The sequence below is a fragment of the Aythya fuligula genome, chromosome 2 (genome assembly GCF_009819795.1).
Source record: "Aythya fuligula isolate bAytFul2 chromosome 2, bAytFul2.pri, whole genome shotgun sequence".
Taxonomy (NCBI): domain Eukaryota; kingdom Metazoa; phylum Chordata; class Aves; order Anseriformes; family Anatidae; genus Aythya; species Aythya fuligula.
The window spans coordinates 110,040,340-110,061,905 of record NC_045560.1 but is presented as its reverse complement, the minus strand read 5'-3'; the positions used below and the strand labels follow the sequence as shown (position 1 = coordinate 110,061,905).

The window sequence follows — 21,566 nt, the reverse complement described above, 5'->3', positions numbered from 1 at the left end:
AAGAGATCACAGTTCTTGGTAAGTTCACGGGAAAATAGAGTCAGAGAAATATGAATTCCAGGGGAATTTTTTGATATACCCTTTTTCACTTCAGTTTGAACTCATACAAATGATCAGGAATAAATAAAATGATTCAATTAGAACTTTGTATTTGCAGGTCAAGAAGTTTTTTCCCAATTTTCAGATGCCATGGGAACATAAACTTAATTTTTCAATTTAAAAATTGACCAGAATAGGCAGCTAAAGACTTGCCTTCAAATTGGGCTGTCTTGCGAGAGGTTGGTTAGTTGTCCGAAACAGAAAATGTAAGACGTCAGACCTTGCTGATGTTGAATCACTCAACAAAACTTCCCTGCCAGTTGTGTTGTGTTAATCACATTTTGTGGGAGAAAATAACAGTATCCGAGAGGAGTGTGTGTTTGAAGCAAGCAGGGTGGAAGGGTAAGCTTTCTTCAGTACAAGGACTTACCAGTGTTTATGTTTAATTTAAAAATTCGTCTCATGAAGCGATGGGTTAGGAAAAGCGCGTGTGGGAGGGAATGAAATATGACTGGCAGCTTTTGAGAATTACTTTTAGAAGTGCTCTGTTTTCACAGTACATTTAACTGTTCTCCCTGGGGAGTTGCAATCAACTGTTTTCATAGCCATGGAGAAAGACAACCTTTAAAAACAAACAAAAAACTTGCAACTTTGTCTAACCATAGTTTTAAGCTTTAGCTCAGCCTTCTGTAGGTTGATCTTACTTTCCATGGAAGGTATCATGATAAACAAATGTTTTTCAGGTACAATGAAAACCAGCTTTTCCATCCTGGAGCTACAGAAATGAGCTATTTTCATTAGTAAGCCTCCCTTCTTTCTCCAGAAGAAAGTGTAAGAAGTGTTAGCCAAAAGAGCTTCTGCTGAAGTTGGGCGAGACACCTGCCTCTTCAGCTCTGCAAAATACTGCTTTTGGAATTCCAGGGCACTTTAATACTGGGGGAGGATGTCTGTTATCAAGATCTCATTCTTCGTTGTTTGACTAAGTTAATTGCAGTTTCACTTCTGCTGCAGAAGAAGCGATCTTCTGATGGGAAGAGGATGGGAGAACAGTTGGGGAGGTGACAACGGAAGTCGTTTTGTCGATAATGCCAATCCTGTCTGTTCTTAAGCTCTCAAGTTAACGTAATTCTTAAATACCCATGGTGAATATATTTGCCTACCATAAATTACATCACTCTTGCTGATTTTGGTAAATAAATGCTTATTCATTTGACTTTGAGATTGTGCAAAGTGGATCATTCCACTTAAATACTCTTACTTTTCCAAGTACCAATCAAATATCAAACCTGAAGTTGAAATGCAAGTTGGTGTGCAATATTGTTCTTCTTTCTCCTTCTTAGTAAATGAAGTATCAACCCATGGAGAGCATCAGTGCAATATCAAACTCTGATGCTGCTTTTGTGTTCTGCACTTAGTTTTATTCAGTTTTCACAGGCAAGGATGGTGGTAGGGGGATGAAAACAGCAAAAAAGCCTTTTGTTTAAAAGGAAGCCTTCTCTGTAAGATACAAATATGAACACAAGTTTTGGAAAACAGAAATTAGGAAGATTATAATTAAAGATGACTTTGGGACTTGAGTTATTTGGTTGGCCTGTGGTGACTTAAGTTAGGGTTGTTCAGTTTCCTTAAGCTTTCTGTGAGACTGCGTTTCGTTTCTCCATCCAGCTCCTAAAATAAGGAGGTACTGTTTTTTCTCCAGCTGTAGGTGTGATGGTGTGGAGGCAAGCTGCTGGTTGTACTCTTTTAAGAGACCACGGTACTACCAATGTCATTTCCCTGTGTAGCTGGAAGCAGACATCAAGCTTCTAGTACCCATGTGGCAAATAGTAAGGACAAAAAAAACCCTGAGGACTTTTTAAACAGATCGAAAGGAAGATGTGAAACTGTTTATATCATACCAACAAAGATGCGGTGTTAAACTGTACTATTTTTATAGCAGAGTTTTAACTAACTCTAAGCCATTGCTTCCAGATTTTAAGTAGAGTTAGCATTGTATTTTCTTTAGTTATCAGTGATAAATAAGGGAAACAAACTTATTTGTAGGTAGCTATGGCTTCCAGATACTGCTTTTAAGTAAACTAGTTTCTTCTTGTTTTAGTACGTGAGCCTAAAAACTGCTTTGCCTCAGTATAATAGAAGTAAATGTTTACAATGCCTTTTGGTTTTAGAAGCATGGGAACTTTGATGTTCATAATGTAGCTGACAAGTCTTCAACTTTGAATAGATTATGCTAGGGGGTTATTGTATTGGGGGGGAGAGAATTGGAGACAAATCAAGCAAGAGCTTCATGAAAGTTCAGTTCAGTACCACTTGACTGAGCTGTCTGTTGTATGTGTATGTCAAGGTATTAATATTAAGATGTATGCATCTTAAACTGCAATTAAATTTACAAACCACAGCATCCAGTGCTTAGGTGATAATGCTCGGTGGTATACTAGGAGGCTGCTCCTGTTTGCCATGGTTTCCAGTAGTGTAAGGAGGGAAGGGGGAAAGATCACTGAAATGTTTTGTTGACCTAAATAGTTCTTGGGGGTTGCAATAAATACAGTTCATTAGTTCTCTGAAAGGCTACTTCTTAGCCTTACGTTTTGAGTATGTAGTAGTTTTTCCTACCTTAACGAGGTCATATATGTGCAATTCTTGCTTTACTTTTGCTTCACTGCTTAGTCTTTTTCACAGGTTTCGAGGAAAGCCTCTCTGTGGAAAGTTTAGTTTGAGATCTTTAAATAAATGCTAGTTGGCTAGAAATAAAAAAATGTTTGGAACATTCATGGTACTTCATGTATTCGTGATTGAAAATAAGACGAAATTCAGACATAAAAGCTGTGTGTTTTTTAAATAAAAAAATAAAATCCTCCAAATTTGATTGAACTACTTTATTTTTCAGAATAATGCTTAGGAGTTTTAGTTCTCAGTACTGTGAAATTATAATTTCCTACTTGAGATTTTGTTAGGAAGAGTTACGTTGAGAATATTTCTATATATTGTTGATATGATCCACAAAATAGCAAATGATTCAGATAGTACCATGTTCCTATATATATATCTATATAATGTAGAAATATATATATATATAGATATATTTGAATTAGGGTTAGTTGTCATGAGCTGTCTAATATATTATTTTTAAAGAATCTCAAGATTAGTAAACATGTGCAGTGTTTCATGTCTTGGTTTTCCATTTCTTTTTCTAGCTTTGGTTACAAAGCCTCAGAGAAGTTCTTGAATGTCAGTGCAACAGTCTGTTTTCAGCAGCGCAAGTTAGCCTGTGTGGTTAGTGTGTGCATGTATGTATGAGTTGTTCCCAGGCAACATCATGCAGGATATGATATCCATGCTAATCAGCACAATGTGCGTATCATTTATCTTGTAACATCAGGTTTGGTTGGGGAAAAAAAAGTGAAGAAAACCTTTAAGTCTAATGGCATGAAGAGATAAAGGAAACTGAACCACAGAATGAATACATAATTCTAGTTTCTAAATGGACAAAAAAAAATGAACTGCTGCAACTGTTAGGATGAAAAATACTTCAGAAAAATATTTATTAGCACCTGACTGGAAACTACAAATTGTAGTTGTCTGAATTAATAAATGCAGTAGAAAGCTCCTGAGCAGTTAACTTTTTTTGGTCACATTTAATACTTCTCAAATGAAGATGAAGACTCTGGAAGCAGGAATAAAACATTCCCAGGATTTAAACCTACAAGTTCAAATTTTCCATTTGGGTTGGGAAAAGTTCTCTACTAAGCTGTAGAAATTTCCAAAATGATCAGGAGCTAGAGTTCTTCTGCACTTGGTAAGTTTTGACTCATTTTTGTCTTTCTTCCATCTGATAGATGACCGCAGGTGAGAAGTTGCTTAATTAGTGTGTAACTCTCCAAATTAAGAGCTGGCATAGAGCAAAAGTTTTCAGTAAATAGGGTATCATCCTCTCATCTGTATTACTACCTGGTGTCTTTCTGATAGAGCCCTAAAAATTGGGGAAAAAACAAACAAACACGGGGGGGAAGCCCAGACTCTTAACTTCAAATATAATTTTTCTCAACAGATTTTTATGCAGTGATAAACATTATAGGTGCTAGAGATTGATTCTAGAGTTTTGTTTCTACAATCCCAAAGGTGCTACAGATTTATAGCTGCAATCCCCAGGTAGAGGAAGGCCAAGACAGTCCTGCTGCAATGGCTTCTTGAGTCTTGTTTGTAAGTCAGTGCTTAGCACCATGACTGCCCTCGTGCTTCACACAGTGGCTGTAGTTTTTAGATAGATGCTTTTTAAAGTTTACCTTCCTTTTTTATATGTTTATTTCTCAGGGGGTAGTATCATGATTAGCAGGAAAAGATACTAGATAAAATAAAAAGGAATCAGGAAAACGCATTGGGAAGAGCAATTGAAATTCCAGCTACTGCTTTAGGTCTTGTCTCAGTTGCAGTTATGAAGGGTGTTAGTGTCCTCCGTTCTCTTTTGAAGAACGCAACTGCTCCTATGCTTGCTATGCTAGATAAGCAGTTTCAAGGATGTTACTGTGGTGTGTGGCAGGGAAGAGAGGTTAAATCAGGGTATCTCTTAGTCAGCCTTTTGCCATCAGCTTTGCATTTTGACCAGGTCAGACCACAATGTGCTGGTAGTCGCTTCTTCACAGAACTGGAGATGTAAGCCTTGTTTATCTTTTAAGACACTCACAGGTGTTCATTTCCTTCCTACAGAAAGATTTTTTCCTATAGAAATTTATTCTGAGGATGGTATAGGAAATGCAATATCCTGTGCCAGTACAATATCTTCTGGCTTTGCTGTTTTTGTTGGTGTCTTTGGCGTTTCAGCAACTAAAATCGTATTTTTGACTTGCTTACCATATTGAATGATGTCTGGAGCCAGAGTTAGTCAGATTGTGGGATCTTCAGAAGATGGTTTTCAGCTGTTAATCTTAACATTTATGGAGAAACAGCATGTGAGAATTTGAAACTATTCCACTCAGCTCTTTTTCTAAACTTTCTTCCTCTTGTCTTCTGACAGCCATGAACTTTTCTTTAGGTTTTCAGAAGAACGTACCTATTTGTGGATGGGTTTGGTTTGAATCTTGATGTTGATCTCCTGGTCTTCTCGTATTTCCTTACAGCAACATGTGCAAATGTAGTTGTATTTTGGTGAAACAATCATCTTTTCAACTTGCATTCTCATTTAAGATTCGCTTAAAAGCCAAATCTTATAAACTGGACTAAGAATGATCTTTCTGGGTGTAACTGGAGTAGGAGGTGTTTCAATGAGGTAAAATTCTCTCTATAAGAGTTTGGGTTTGTAGTGTCGTAGTTTGATAGGCAGAGAGGAGAAAGTCATTAAAAAAGGATCAGTTCACATGCTTGTGTATGTTAAATCTAAACTGGAAGGAAGCTCCAGACATTTGAATGTGATATGATCTTAAAAGCTGATCCACACTGACTCAAAAAAGAGAATCTGTTGATTTTATTTGCTGCAAGTCCTATTGGTATGTGGTATCTTGGTTCTTTTATATGGCACTGTCAGATGAAATGTAACAGTGCTTGTCTTCTTTGTAAATTATTTGAAGCCTAGAGCTCTGCATTATGAACTACTTGAACTTTTTCAACTGCAAAGGACTGGCTTATTCTCACTTCCTCAGTTTTAGGTCCTTCTTATTTCTCATGCTGAGCAAACAATTAAAAAAAAAGTGAATCAAAATGAAAGCGATAGGTCAGGGTTTTTTTTGGTTTCCTTTCAGATCTAGCTGCATGGGATGTGTCTCTGCGTTTATACAGAATGCATCCACACACATTTCCTGCTGCTAGGCCTCTCCTAAAGCTGAGTGGCTTTTTTGCTCTTCTAAACCAAATTGTGTACTAGTAATTCACAATCTAGTGAACTTGAAATGACAGAGTTAATTTCCACACCAGTACGTTTTGGTTGAGCACCACAAAAGACCTAACTGGTTTCTTAATTTCCTCTGAAGTCAGTGGATTCTGAGGCAAGGTAAGTATGTTCAATGATAAAATGGCTGTGGCTGGTGACAAGCAGCTGTTTCCAAAATGATCAACTGTGTACATGTATATATTCTGTGTAATTCTTCAGAAATGCCTTTGTGGTCCAGCAGGGACTTCTGGCAGGTGAAGTGCAGGAAGCCTGAAGGAAAGTGTAAATCTGACTTGTTGAGGTGATGCTACTCCTTGTTAACTATGTTCTGGGATCTCACTTGTTGATACTTTCTAGTGTTTAGAATTTGGGAACCTGCTTTGCCAGGTGTTTTCTGAGAGTGCACAGAGTTCATATGGATTGGCAGTGGCAGACATCACTGGACATGGCTTTTGAACTGCTTTTACATGGTAGTTACCTACAACGCGCCCTTTCACGTAGATTGCCAAGAGAATAGTATGCTTTTCATTGTCTTTCCTAGATTGGGTGCTGGGAAAACGCTTTCGTAAGATGCTTTCTTTTCTAGGAAAGTAATTATTAAGTAGTTTGACACGAGTCAAATGTAGCCTTTCATTAGCTTCCATTTCGTTATGTAGAAAACATGCCTTTGTCACTTTTGCTCTGCGCTTAACGAGAAAGTAAATGGCACATACTCAAAGCAGTCTGTGGGATGGAGGAACAGAAATTGTAACAGAAATGTTCATGTGCTCTGATTTATTTCATGACTGGCTTATATGGTGCGACAGAAGTATTGCTTGCCTTCATCTCCTGTAGAGATTAACATAATCAGCCCAAGCTCAGCCGTGCTCCCTTGTAAGGACAGGCAGGAGAGACTTTGACAGGATTCCATGGTAGTGGCAGTGCTCCAGGCAGCCCTGGCTCTCTTTCCGCTTGGGCTAAGATTTGTTTTCTACCCTTTTCTAAATCTGAAAGGAAATCATGCCTTTGGAGGATATGGATCCATCTACTGCATCTTCTTAGGGGGGAAGTGCTTTTCCCAGGTTTTGAAGTGCTCTCTGTGGGGAGAACAATACAGGGGAGGAGTTGATGTACTCTACTCTTTAATATCAGTGCAGCTGGAGAAACATGTTGGAATAACTTTTTTCCATCTGTTTCTTAGCATTTTGTCCCTACAATAGCAGTACTTGGGGTAAATATCCAGTGTAGCACAAGTTGGATACCGCTGTTTGACAATGTTTTGCTGTCTGTCTCATGGTTGAGCAGCTCTATTGGAAATGTGTCTCATGCTTGAGCGACTGTACTGGAAATTTTGGTATATGACGCCATTGGCTTTAGCTTCCTTAAGCATGAGTCTCGAGGCTTGAAAAAAAAATGTAGAAAAAGTTATTTGTACAATAAGTACAAACAACAAACTTGCAAGCCTAATATGTCATCTCAGGGACTTAGTTTCTAATTTAGACGAAAGTGTTGGGTACTACCAGTGAATTCCTAATAGTTCCCCTCATCTGGTAGTCTTGAAAAACTGTGCTTGAAAATCTCAGGTAAACTAACTTGTAAACTTGCTATGTTACATGTAATAAAACCCCTCCTGATTATCATGTGGGAAACTCAAAATTGCAAAAGACACCCTAAGCTTTGGTGGACAGCCTTGGTGCTGTTCCGTAATTGCAGTACTTGAATACGGAACCGTGTTTTCATGTAGCTTTTTAATGTTGGGAGTTGCACTTCTTTATTATTTGCAGTCCAAAGCACTCAGGATCTTAGTCCTGATTGTGCTGTGGTGTCAGACAGGGTAAAAAGCTTTTAAAAGAAATTGGTCTTAAATAATGGTGAGATCCTACGTAAAAAAACAAAATAAATAAAATACTGGGGTTTTGGGGTTTGCTAGTGAATGCAGAGGCCTCTACACTTGGAAGCTGTTACTGTTAATGACTTGGAAATACACTGGATGCTTAAGTGTATTTTCAGGTAGTTACTAGTGGCACTATCTGTCCGTGGTGCCACTTTTTTCTTCATGTGGATTTTGAAAAAGCGAGTCTTTGTTTTTAATTGCTTAGTGGCAATGGGTAAGAAGTTGTATGTCTGTTTTATAAATTTAACGTATTGGATTCTTGAATCGAGAAGCTATTTGTTATCAGAAGAGCTTTGTTCAGTGTTAGTGGTGCAAATCCCTGAAAAAATGTGAAAAACTTGCTGTTTTGTTGCTGTTAGTAACAAAATCCTGTCAATTCTGAAGACTCGTACTTCTTGGCAGTAGAAGTAACTTGTTGCTATCTAGAACAATTCTCACGGAATTTTTATTACCTTTTTTGAGAAAAAAACTTTAAAATCATTCTTGTGACTATATTCATCATGGAAAAATAGTGAATAGAGAGCGTTGTTCTTCTGTACGCATAAATCTTTCATTTTCCTGAAACTGAAGTTTTTCTTTTAATTGATATGCAAAAAAGAAGCCTATGGGCTGTGCGAGTGTTTGCATTATAAAACTGCATAATGATGCACGAATTCTTAAGTAGTGCTAAATTCTTGTTTAGTTGCATATTTCGAATATCTGTTTGACGTGTGATTGCTTGTGGTGGAATGTTTGCTGCAGAAAGCGAGCTAGAGATCTCTGACGGGAGATTGCACAACTGGAGAAGCTTCTCCAAGTTGATATTCTTCTGGAGTTGTGTACAGCTTTCCACTTTTTTTTCAAGCTATGGGTTGCTGGTAACAACTAAGGAAGCAATATAGTTTTACAAATTACTAGTTTCTACAAAATGTTTTTAGTGTAATTTTTTGGTTCCCTTCTTTCTTTGCAATTCTGTCATGGCTACATCTCATTTCTAATTGAAAGGCTGTTTTGATGTACTCTGGAGTTTTAGGGAAGAATGTCCCTTTTGGTCAAAGGGTAATAGAGATTTTGCTTAGTGTTTCCAGATTTCTCAAAAAATCATAATATCTTTCTTGGAAAGTTATTTCATTAATTGGTTGCCCTCTGCTTAAAAAAAAAAAAAAAAAAAAAAAAAAGTACTCAGTCAGAATTGTCTAGCCCCTATCTCTAGTCACTGTTCTTTTTTGTTAGATTTTTGTGGTCTAGATGCTATTTTTAGTAACAGAGATTATTTTTTTTCTTAGCTACAGCATGTTACAGAGTATTCAGAAGCATATTTGTTGAACAGGTTTAATCTCCAGAGATAGCTGTCAAGGCTGAAGATGGAATTTGCCTTTTTATCATTTTATACATCTTTTTAGTTGATGAAGTTTTATTTGCAGCAAGTATGATCCAGGTCAGACAACAACAGGTCGACATGGCTGATGGGGGACGGTTGCTTTGGAGAAAAACTAGTTACATTTCCATCAAGGAAACTGCAAACTTTACTAGTTACGATTTTTTTTAAAAGCAGAAAGAACGTTTTTCAGACAAGGGATGTCTCATTGCAAAATGAAATAACCTAACTTGACTTAAGAGCAATCACATTTCACTTCTGTTGCTCCTTTCCCTGGACTGCTTCCAAACATCTATTGTACCTATTTCTGCATAAATTTTACTGAAATTTATGGATGATTTTTGGTGCATATGTTCATTTTCACTAAAGGTGTTGCTTTCTCATCCTAGAGCTCTTCTTAAAGATGTAGTGTTAAGTGGAATTAAATATAATGCTCAATTCAAACTGTAAAATACCAATGTACTAAAGTTAAGCTTGGTTATAAAGACTTAACCACAGTACAGTTTCCTAGTGCAGTGAAATGAGTGCTGTAATAGCGTTATAGGTTTTAGCTGGAGGGGGCAACGACCTGATGTCTGAAATGTGTCTTGAGATAATATGCATGTTCTGTAATTATAGGCATCAAATAGTGAGTGGTCTGAACTGGTGCGACTGAGAACAGAACTATGGATCCAAGATCTGCATCTAGTCGATGGATAAGGGGCTCTGACCGGAGAAACTGCCACTTGCTTTCAGTTAAAACAGCTAGAGCCCTAAATGCTACGTGCCTTTGAAAGAACATTACAGCTATGCTGACCTCTCTGTAGACTCGTACCTGTGGTTTTCTTCAGCCATAATAACGGTGTTAACGAGACTGACATGTCTGTGGGCTCTGATGTTAGCGAGTGTGTATTTTTATATATTATTTATATAATATTCTTTATATATCGACATGTATATAATATATGATTATATGTATTCCATACTACATTCTGTATTATATTTATCTAATATATTTTTCATACATTTCTGAGTGTACAGACTCATGCAGTAAGTGTATACCATGGAAACTTGTCAGCAAAAATATTGGAATAGCTGACGTTTGAGCAGTATGTAAGTACATGGACTCGTATATAACCACATAGAGGTGCGATATGGATTGCAATGCATGTGGAAAAACTTTAAAAGGCTGAAATGAAAATAACCCTTACTGCTTTTAATCCCTTGGACTTGAGGTTTTAAGATCATATTACTGAGATTAAGTCTTTACCGAGATTTTAAGTCTTAGCTCTTCAATGAGTTTAACTTTTCTTTATGTGTAGGCTGTCCTTAACCTCAGTGTGTGAAAGCTCTCTCTGAGTATTGCAAGACACGAAGCAGTAACGAGCTCTGCGGTACTGTAGCTGGCAGCAGCAGTGCGATGTATCAAGTGCCTCATACTCAGGCTCCTGTCAGTTTGTATACTCTGCCTGCTCTAACAACGTAATGAAAATTCTTCAGTGAAGTGTTTTAATTCTGTGTACATTCACTTGTCTGCTTTGAAGATGAAGCACTATATTACAGTTTTGTGTTCTCTGGGCAGCAAAATAAATGAACGTGGTTAACTTACAACTATACAATCTCTGGCGTACTTGACTAGGGATAGAGAAATGTAGTCCTGCCGGCCTGAAAGTTGGTTCAAGCTGTTCTTGTCTGAAATTAGTGGGTTGTATGGCTCTATTCAGAACTTGTTCTCAAGTAGACATGTACTTGCTCACTAAAAAAAAGAAAAAAGGGTGGGAGAGGGAATAATGTTGGACATGAGAAGGAAGTGGTGTTTTTTTCTTATCAGTGAAGTAGGGTGTTTTCCAAAACAGTATCAAATAGAGCCCAAAGTTTTTTCTGATGAGAGCTGAGGAAACATCAAGCAGCATGAGCTAAGCTTTGTAATGTCTGCCTACTTATCACTTGCATTAGTGGTAGGGAGTTAAGGATATTTTTAAGATGATTAATTCCAGAAACTACCTTCATGTAAACCAAAAGCATAGCTGTAGCCTTGAGAAAGAAGGAAGGAAATGTGATTCTGTGAAATATTGGTGTTGGAGAAATGGAATCACTAGGTTGGAAGGGACCTCTTGATTGTATCATGGACATAATAGAATGAGTCTAGAGAAGGGCCACCAGGGCGATCAGAGGGATGGAGCACCTCTCCTATGAAGAAAGGCTGAGAGAGCTGGGAATGTTCAGCTTGGAGAAGAGAAAGCTCCGGGGAGGCCTTACAGCAGCCTTCCAGTACCTAAAGGTACTGGAAAGCTGGGGGGGGATTCTTTGGAAGGGGCTGTAATGATAGGAGAAAGAGTAATGGCTTAACACTGAAAGAGGGCAGATTAGATTGGTCATTAGGAAGAAATTCTTCGCTCAGAGGGTGGTGAGGCACTGGCACAGGCTGCCAGAGAAGCTGTGGATGCCCCATCCCTGGAGGTGCTCAAGGCCAGGCTGGATGGGGCTCTGGGCAACCTGGTCTGGTGGGAGGTGTCCCTGCCCATGGCAGGGGGCTGGAACTGGGTGATCTTTAAGGTCCGTTCCAACCCAAACCACTTTGTGATCACCTAGTTCAATGCATTTGCTCAAACAGGTTCAGGTAGAGCAGACTACCCAGGGCCATGTTCAGATAGATTGGGAATATTTCCATGGAGGGAAAAGCCTACATCCTCTCTGGGCATTCTGTTCCAGTATTTGACCATTCACACCTTTTTAGAGTTTTATTGTATTCAGAGAGAATCTTGTTTTTTAACTTGTGCCTGTTGTCTTTTTCATCTGTTGGTAGAAAACACTGAGAAGAGTATGTCTTCTTCTTCATTCCCTTCTGTTTCATACACGTGGACAAGATCTGTGAGCCTTTTCTTCTCAGGCTCCCTCAGCCTGCTGTAACAGTCCCTGAATCATCTTCACAGCCTTTGGCTGGATTTGCTCTCTTATACTGGTGTCCCAGTGCTGGGCCCAGCACTCCAGCAGTCTGAGGAGAGAAGTCTTGCCTCTCGTCCTGCTGGCATTGCCCTGCGTCGTGCAGCCCAGGGCGCTGTGAGGGCACACGGCTGGCTTGTGGCCATTTCATTGTCCCCTGGTCCCCTGAGGTTCTTGTTGGCAGACCTGCTGTGCAGCTGGTCAGCACCCAGCGTGTGCTGGTGCCAGGGCCTCTTCCTCCCCAGCTGCAGGGCTTGCCATTTACATGTGGTGAAGTCCACGAGATTCTTCTTTGCCAATTTTTCCAGCCAGTTTTTCCAGGTCCCTCAGACAATTGAAAGATCATTCAGTTCGAAGAAATTTCCATTTTTTATTTTTTTTATGCAGTTGAGGTACTAATTCCCATGCGAGTTGGAAAGTAGGATATAAAACCATCTTATACGACTGAAATAGGCTACTTCTGTTGATAATTTACCACAGAGATCATGCATGTGTGATGGGGCATTGCGACGAGTTGCGACGAACACTTGAAAATGAAGTTCAGTCAGGTTTGTTGATTTAAAGCAGGGGAGGAAGCTTTAGTACTATAGAAATAAACAGGAAAATAGTTACAATACAGGGAACTAAACCAGGGATGCTTAGAGTTGTAGCCCTTAAGACTTACTGTGCTCTCGCCAAAAAAGGAAAAGTAGCAAAGACTTGAAGCTTGGAAAGCTGCCAGGCAGTCCAAGGAATGCAACTTTTGTATGCTGATAACACCCATTGAGTGTTTCTTGGTTCTTTGAATGATAGATAAATAGTAAAATAAACAGTTGTCTCCCTAGCAGAGTTTCAAATGGATTTAGTACATTTTTCTTCATCATATGCTTTCACTAGATGATGGTATGTCATAATGAAACGCTTATTAAGTAAGAAAAATAAAAACAAAGTAGAGCCTGTAACTGTATCCTGATCATGTAGGTCATATGTGCTTGACTTTATATCACTTACAGGTCCTAAGATAATAAATTTTGCCACATTGGAGTTGCTTGGTAGAGTATGTTTTGAAACATCCTAACACTACATTTCACTATAAAGTTGCATTAGTGCTAATTTCTTACATCTGAATAAAACTGATATTACATATATTATAATGAGTTTTGCCATTAAGAACGTACTTACAGAGTGAGGCGGTCCAGTGCAGTCATGGTAGGACTGACAGCTTGATGCATGAAAACTCTGGGGATAGGTGCAGACGAAAATGTGGGAAAAATGCCAGTTGACATGGAACTGCTTAAGGAATTGAAGAAAAACCACAAATTTTAAAGCAATCTCATGAAAAGAGGTTAGCATAACAGTCCGTGGAATTTACTGCTAATAAATTGTGTAATTATGTTACCGGTAACTTCCATGTTATTGCATTCCAGATGTATAGAAAAACAGAAGGGAAAATTAAGGAAAAGGCTACAGCAGAAGTCGTTCTGCTCATCTCTTCATGAAGAAGCTTACAGGAGCTCCCACAGTGGAGTCCTTCTGGTGTTCTAGGAAAGGGTTTTATATAAATTCTTACAAATAGTAAGGTTGTTGAGACTGGTTGATATTTATTCGCCCTTTTTGATCTGTCAGTGTCTCGTTAGGGCACGTAGTGTTTGTGTGTGTGTATAACCTTACTGTTTATCTACGTTACTGCTTAAAACTGTTCTTACAACACTAGGGTAGTTGGTAAGCATATAACGTATTTGTTGTTCTTTCTCTGTAGAAAAAAGAAGGGGGAAATAAGTGACCTAAAGTGGTGAACGTTGAGATGAGAAAATCAATGATCAAAGAAAAAAATAATGTTTGTTGGTGCCTGGGTGATTAAAAGTAGTAGGTGATACTCAATACAGGAGAGAAACTGATATTTGTGTGGATGTGTTGTTGAGTGTTGAACTAGCTCTGATTTATAGTACCCAGTTTTGTGAAAGAGTCACTTTAGCGTAGAGGGATCATCAAAATTACCCAAATAGCTCAGGTAATAACTTACAAAAAGCATAAAGTGGAAATTGAAGGCAAAACAAGGCATTGGGTGAAGGTGAGAATTGGAATATCTCTTATACAAGCATAACTAGAAAAGATAAGGCCAAGGGAAAAGTGATGGAGGTGTGTAAAATGGTGTCATGAAGCATCTAGACAAAGTTATAGTTACTTTGGTGACTGAAGCATGGCAAGCTCAGAATGAGGTATGCTTTCACATAACCTGTAGATACATAGATACAATGTAAATGCAAGACACTTAAGCAGGTACAGAAAATGATTAGAAAAAAGGGCTGAAAAAAGTTCTCATGGGAGCTGCTAAGTACAGCACTGCAATTTCGTCCTCTCAAATACATCAGACGTATTGCCATATGCGGGACTTTTTCATATACTTCTTCCTAGACGTACTAATCCTCATCTTTGGAGACAGTACTTGAGTCCTTGCTGACCTTTCATTTCACTCTGTGTGTCTGTTCTTTTGAAATTGTAGGGTAGTGATGAACAAAACCAATGCGGATATGTGGAAATGTTGGTTTGGTATGGAAGAGCTCTCTGCGCATCGTATTGGCTTTCTAGTATGCTTTATTATTTATTTATTTATTTTAATTTCAGGATAAAATGAGGTATTTTAAATTATGAAGCTATTGATAGTTTCCTTAAACAAATGTGATGAAGAACAGATTGTATATTAGGCCACGAAACTGAGCGAAGGATGTTAGGAAGGAAGCATTTTCCCCTTATTTAATCACCCCTGAAATAGTGTTACCAGAGAGGATGGAAGTGGAAATCATGTGTTTGCTTTTTTAAGCTAATGTATTCTAGTCTAACTATTAACATAAGAAGAAAACGTCCGTCTGTAAACCTCAAAGCTAAATAGGAAAATTGCTTTGTAATGACTGAATAAAGTAGGGCTTAAAGTAAGCTGAAAATACCTCTAAGCTACAGGACGTGTTTCTAAGAAATGCTGGTGTTCTGTATTTCAAGAAGGTACATATTAAAACAGATTTTTTTTTCCCATTTGCGTGTTTTCAATGTCATAAAAATATGTTAATGATTTAAATAAAGCACGTTAAATTATTGGATGTATGGCTACCAGTTATGATGTCTCGGTATACTAGCCTTTAAGTTCTTTTTACTTTGAAAGGTAGGAGGATATAGCTACTGTAGGTCTTGAGGGAAAGCTAGCCCTTCCTGTCGGTATCAGGAAAGAAGTCAGACGGTAAGCTGAAAGGTTGAACGAGATGGAAAGAAGAAAGCTGAGAGATGAGTTCTCTCTGCAGCCATCAACAGCAATGGTTGTGCCTCCTTTCAGAAGCAGATGAATTCCTTCAGTTCAAGTTTGGGAGCGAAGTTTGAGAGTTAAGGATTTACAAATCTAAATATTGTAGCTCTCCCTCCACCCCCTTTATTTTTTAAGAAAGATTTGAACCAGAGCAGTTTCTTCTCTGGGTATTGTAGCAAAGGGGAGCTTGCTGTTGAAGAGACTGTTTTGAGTAAGAAATTCCTGGCCTGCAGCTCCCCGAGATGGTGTTTGTGTGATTCTTGAAGTGTGATTTGAAATGCGTGTGAGATCATTAAATAGTTGGAATTTGTATTTCAAAGTTTATTTTTAAGTGTTTTACTTGAAAAAGTTCACATCTAAGACACAAAGGGGAATCTTTCCATGGTTAATTCTAAATTAAACGGTACTGAAAAGTTGCTTTTGCCTGTTACAAGTGAATTTGCGTGCATCTTTATTGTAGAGCTTTTTTAAAAGACACAACAGCAACAAGCCTGACAATGAAACTGTGGCACTGGCTGCACTGATTTTTTTCTTTTTGTAGACTTAACATTTAGAAAAGTTATGATAGAAATTAATATTGATGTTAAAGATGTGTAAATATTCCCATTAGCCCTAGCTTGTTGCATTCGGTTTTTTAAATTTTTCCTTTCCTGAAGGAGAAAAAAAAAAAACAAAAACAAAAAACAAGACTAGACGGCAGCTCCTGGAACAAACCTTGAAGCGAAGCAAGCAGCTCTACTGCCCCAGAGCACAGCAGGATTGTGAGAATCGTGTTTTGCTTCTGCTTGCTGTGTGGAAGAGTTTTGTGTCAGCTGTGACCCCAGGCAAATGGATTGAGGCCCCAGATCTGCAGGTTTACAGGCAAAATGTCCCCCGATTGGGGCAGTCCATCCCCAGCACTTGTTTGTGCTCCAAAGTGGCAGGAGGTGGCCCAGCGGCCCTGTGGATGTCCCATGCTGCTCTCAGCGTGGTGGCCTTTGTCCTGCAGCTGTGGTTCCTCCGTTGAAGTTACCAAAGAAGGGAGATGCTTTAGTGGATTTTGTGGACGTTTACTGTGTATCTTTGGAAAAGGCATCCTTTAGGAGGTTAAAAGGATTTCTCGCCAAGTTACGTTTACCCAGCATAGCTTTATTTCCACATCTGTCTTGAGTCCAAGTTGTTGTTGGCCTCTTACTCTTGTTTATATTGCGGACGCATTAAGTAGTTAGTCCATTATGTTTTTTCCGTTGTCGTTTGCTTTCCTTTTTTTGTCATTGGTGTAAGTTCAAAATGATGATCCTTTAATACGCTCAGGATGCAGAAGTGGACTTGAAGTGCTGTGAAAATATTGTGATGCTTCCCTTTGTCATTTTCCTTGTGACATTTCTAAGGGTTCAAGCTAAGGCACTGTATGGAGAGCTGACTTAACAGAGGAATGTTTTAATGAAGTTAAATAGAATAACATCGAGCCTTTAAAGCAGTTGTGATTATCGTTGTACTTTTAATTTTTTGCTCTTGGTTTCAAATTCTAGCTTGATTTGACTTCAGGCGTAGTCTCTCAAGTGAAGTAGTAGTTAGGACTGATGGATCAGCTTTCAAGCCCGTGTTACATGATTTTATAAAAATGGGTTTTATAAAACAGTCAAACCTAGATCTACTCAGATCGGACCTGATCAGATCAGGGATGTCTGGTCTAACACCTCACTCCCAACGGGTCAGTAATAGATAGCATGGACACGTTTGTTTGGTTTTTGTTTTTTTTTTTTGGTCATAGGGTTGTATTCAGTGAAAAATCAGTGAATTCACATGTGTATGCAGCATTAAGTTTTTGGTTTATAACTCTGTTATTGTAATTGCTATTATTAAAAAAAAAAGGGGGGAGGGGAATGGAGTTGACTCTTGGAATTAACATAATTGTCCTTTTTGCCTGTTGCCACCTAACATTCAGGTGCCTTTTGTGTGATATGTAGAGACTTCTTAACATTGATGACCTTCATTAGAACTACTACTTGTGGTTTTCCTATTTGGAAAAAATACTACTTCACATGTAAATGTGGGGCTTCTAAGGTTAATTATAATTCATAGAAGTATATTTGTTCTGAGAGGGATGAAGATTAAGTTTTGAAGAGCTCAGTGGAAGAAGAGTGATAGCTGCTTCATCTGTCCTTTAGAGATATGTAACTCCTAACTCAATCTTTAAATATGAATGATTTCATTTGTTTGGAAAATTGATGGGGACAACCATTTTTATCTTCTCATTGACTGGTAGAAACTTACTTTCTTTCTAATTGTTTTTAATTATTAATTATTAATTATTAATTGTTTTTCCAAACACTTAACTTTGCCTTCTTCCTCCCCTCTTCTAGGATGGATTAGATGCTTTGGTATATGACTTGGATTTTCCTGCCTTAAGAAAAAACAAGAACATTGATAACTTCTTAAACAGGTGTAAGTATTTAATGTTTCGGTTTCTTACTAACAGACTATAAATACCAACTGAAATAAGAGATTCTAGCCTTTTTGAAAGGCTGTTAGAGAATTTGTGTGCATTAAGTTTTTGGATTTAAATTGCTTTAGGAGTCGTATTTATTTCCCAGTCAGTACTCACACAGTTACTTACAGAAATCTGCTCCCCAGCAACTGAGTGCCCAAGTTAATATAAATGGGGTTGCTTTCAGTGGCACAGTGGTTCGGTTAACAGTAAAATGCTGTAACATATCTGCAGTGTCAAGAAGTCATTTTGAAATGTTCACTGACAGATTGGAATGTGTGTTTTGTGGCATTTTTAGTATAAAAGTTCTGTTTTCATTATCGCATGAGAATACTGCATAGCTGCTTATATTTACTTGTGCATGCCACTGATGTGTCTGTAGAATTATTCTTTTTTCCCCCTTTTTAAACATACATAAAGTTATGTTAAGTCACCATGATATTTTTCATGATCTTAAAAAAAAAAAAAAAAAAAAAAAAAAAAGATAAATAAATCAACAGGTGCAAAACCATCTTTTGGGCTTTATTGTGTAGACAGCAAAAAGTATACTTAAAGTGGTAAACCATAGTGTCAGCAGGTCTTCTGTTACCTGATTTTTGCAACTGGACGATAACCACTGTGCTATTTCACTTTCTTATTAGTTCTGATTCCTGTTTTTTTGTGAAAGAATTTCCAAAACCACATACAGCTAGTTTTACTCTTCAGCCATAACTAATTTTAAAATTAGGAAGGAAATCATGTTATTTTTATCGTTTTACTCCGTATTTTTCCACTACAAGTTTTCCTGCAGATTCTCATCTCTAAGGATATTTGTAATGAATAAAGTTGATTCTTATAATAGGAGCCATATTTCCATAATTTTCATATTCATAAAACAAAAATGAAGCAAAGAAAAACACTTTAAAGTTTTTTTTACAGACTACTGTCAAATTCTGGAAATAATGGCAGATTTGTTTGCTAGTTCCAGGCTTGCTGCTGCTTGTGGATTGAATGGCAATTCTTGAAATTAAATTAACTTTTATTAGATTTTTACAAGCTTAAACATTGTAATTAAATGTAATAAATGTGGCAAATATGAAGTAATTTTATTAAAATAATCTGATTTTTCTCTTTGCTTCATTGAAATTTTTGCTTCTCTTTCCAAGGCATATTTACATAGTTTACTCAGTCCATGTGTAAGCCACAATAGTGATTTTGTGGATTTTATTTTCCTTTATTCCCTATTTCTAGTAATTTACGAGTCCAGTAGATCTGGTTTATGGCTTGCTTGCATGTAAGCTGGTTGCTGGAATACCTAAGGTCAAATGTTTAACTTTTCACAGTTCAAGCTATGTTTGAAACTGTACACATTGTTACACGCACATTTTGTATACTTAGTTATTTGCAGAGAAGGTGTGGTGAAACTGGAGAAAGGAGAAGTTGGATTAGGCAAAGGAAATACTTATTTCAGCAGATATTTTGAATGCAGTTCTTATGTATAGTGAAGTCATCAGTTTCAGAAGCTCTTCACTTTTGCATCTGGGGATGAGTGAAGGAAAGGGAAACTTTTATTTACAGTCTGATAATGAGTATATTGTAGGTGGAAATTATACCCTGTGTAAAAATGTAACCTGAAGCAGTGTGAAGGTGGAGAACAGACCTCATTATTTCACTTCAGACTGCTTTTAGAACTGTAATCTTGCTGTTTTTACTGGAATATAAAAACAAGCTGTGGGTATAAGTAGTGACCTTAGTAGTGACTGCGAAATCTAGTTTGTCTCAAACTACTGATTTAAATAACAGTAAAAAAGGCTTTATGTACATACCCTAAGATGTATAGAAACATTTTAATGTTAACTTCAGTTTCAGTAGAAAATCATTTAAAAATCTTTTTGCAGTATTAGCTGTCCAAACAGTTTGCACTATTTTTGTAGAACTTTAAAATGAATTTTCACAGTGCAAATCAGAATTTGCTTACTTTATTTTACAGACTGATGATTGCCCTATGAGCCTGTTCTTATCCCCTCCTATATTTATCTGAGTTTATGTTGTATGTTTGTGGAGATTTTGTCTTCAAAATCGGCCATTTGTTGCCTAAGGTTGTGAGGGTTATTTGCACAGACACGGGACCTCATTAATTTTCTACCATAAATGATTTAAAGAATAAAGAGATTGACTATTCAAGATGCTTAATATAGGGACTTGGTTTATTTCTGGACAACGTATAAGCTTTATCATCAAACGTCAGGCCAAGTTGGAGTTGCTGGTTTTTGCCATGGGAGCCACCCCACCTGCTCATAAAGTGTAAGCTGGTTGTGCCTTCCCCTGTTAGCAGGACATCTGGAGCTGCCTATTCAAATATGCTGCAGCCTGATAAACCTTGTTTGACAGATCTTTTGAATATTAAGATAAAATTTCCAACGCTGTTGTTAGTGTAACATGTTGTTTGAAGATATTGGGCATTAGTACGTCTCTCAAGCAGTAAATTGCAGTTTTGCAACTGCTCACAAGCCTGATGCTTAAAAATATTTAGCTTAAATTGCTCTTAGTGGATTTTCCTTTATTCTGTTTTGGCCATAATTGAGGTTTGTCATTGAAAACACTAATGCATTTATATTGTGCCTAGCTTGTGTTTTGTAAAGATTTTTCATTCAGAATTGGTAGACTTGCTGGTAGGAGATTATTAGGCAGTAAGTTGAGAATAATTGGAAAGCTGTCATGAGAATTGCTGCATATCAGTTCTGTGCAGTCCTACCCATCCTCTGCTATAGGTCAGCTTTTCACCTTGCAATGGGCAAATAGGGCAATGCATTATTTTTTCAAATTACTGACTATTTTGATCCTTACGTGAAATAATTTGTCAGGATTTACAGATCTAACATCATTTATTGAAATACTTTTGTCATGCTGCATTGTAAAGGGATGGCTTCACGTTAGTAATTCAAGAGAATATTCAAACTAAACTATATTTAGTTCTTTAATATTATAAAATCATAACGAATCTTAATTGTATGTATGTTGCATTTCTTTTAGATAATGACCTCTGTATATTGAAACCTAAGGGCAGTCTTCTGTTGTCTGCCAAATCTGTTTTTAAAACATGAACTCCAAAAATGACATTTTTCCTTCTTTCTCTTCCCCTGTCTGTACTTTTTTTCTAAAGTTTTAGAAAAGCGTATAATTTTTGAAAATAAAATACTGTTGTATAATGTATTTTATTAGGAGTGTGTCTGTTTTAGTAGCTGCTCCTTCTTTTTAGAAATACTGAAATGTGAAGCTTTTCCATGTAATCTCATGCCAGTGTTGACCCACATGGATTAAAATAGACTGTTTTAATCTTTGACCAAATTTGGAATTAGAATATCTGCCCACTGGGAGTTTGTAAATTATTGTAGTTTATAGAATGACAGGTTTATATAAATAATTACAGTGATTCCCACTGCATGTTTTAAATTAAAATCTACTTTTTTGAGCAATAGGAATAATAAAATTGCAGAACACGGAAAGCTTATTTAAAAAAAAATAGCTTCTTCAAGTATCTCTCATGTATACTTTATGATATTTTCTCAGATGTATTACACAGTTATCCAGAAATAATCTTTTTAAACAGATTTGCTTGCAAGCAAGATCGTGCTGGATATGAAGTTTTTGCTTAGCTCTTTTTTTTTTTCCAGATAACTATTTTAAAAGAAATTTCCCAAATTAAGATCTCCGGTAACTTGATTGTACAGTAGTTACTGGATTATTTTTATATCAAGTTTTGATTACTGCAGTAATGAGAATGAGGTCATG

General features: G+C 37.3%; 1 protein-coding gene across 3 annotated transcripts in view; it reads left to right on the top strand.

The window, feature by feature from the left end:
* ROCK1 (Rho associated coiled-coil containing protein kinase 1) overlaps positions 1–21,566 on the top strand; it is an 85,279-nt gene that overhangs the window by 9,099 nt on the left and 54,614 nt on the right. For 2 of the 3 annotated variants that reach the window (XM_032183323.1, XM_032183322.1), the window contains exon 2: positions 17,671–17,752. In XM_032183323.1, the coding sequence (XP_032039214.1) occupies positions 17,671–17,752 (82 nt within the window). Of the gene's footprint in view, positions 1–17,670; positions 17,753–21,566 lie in introns of those variants that run through there. The other variant, XM_032183324.1, reaches the window with a different exon arrangement.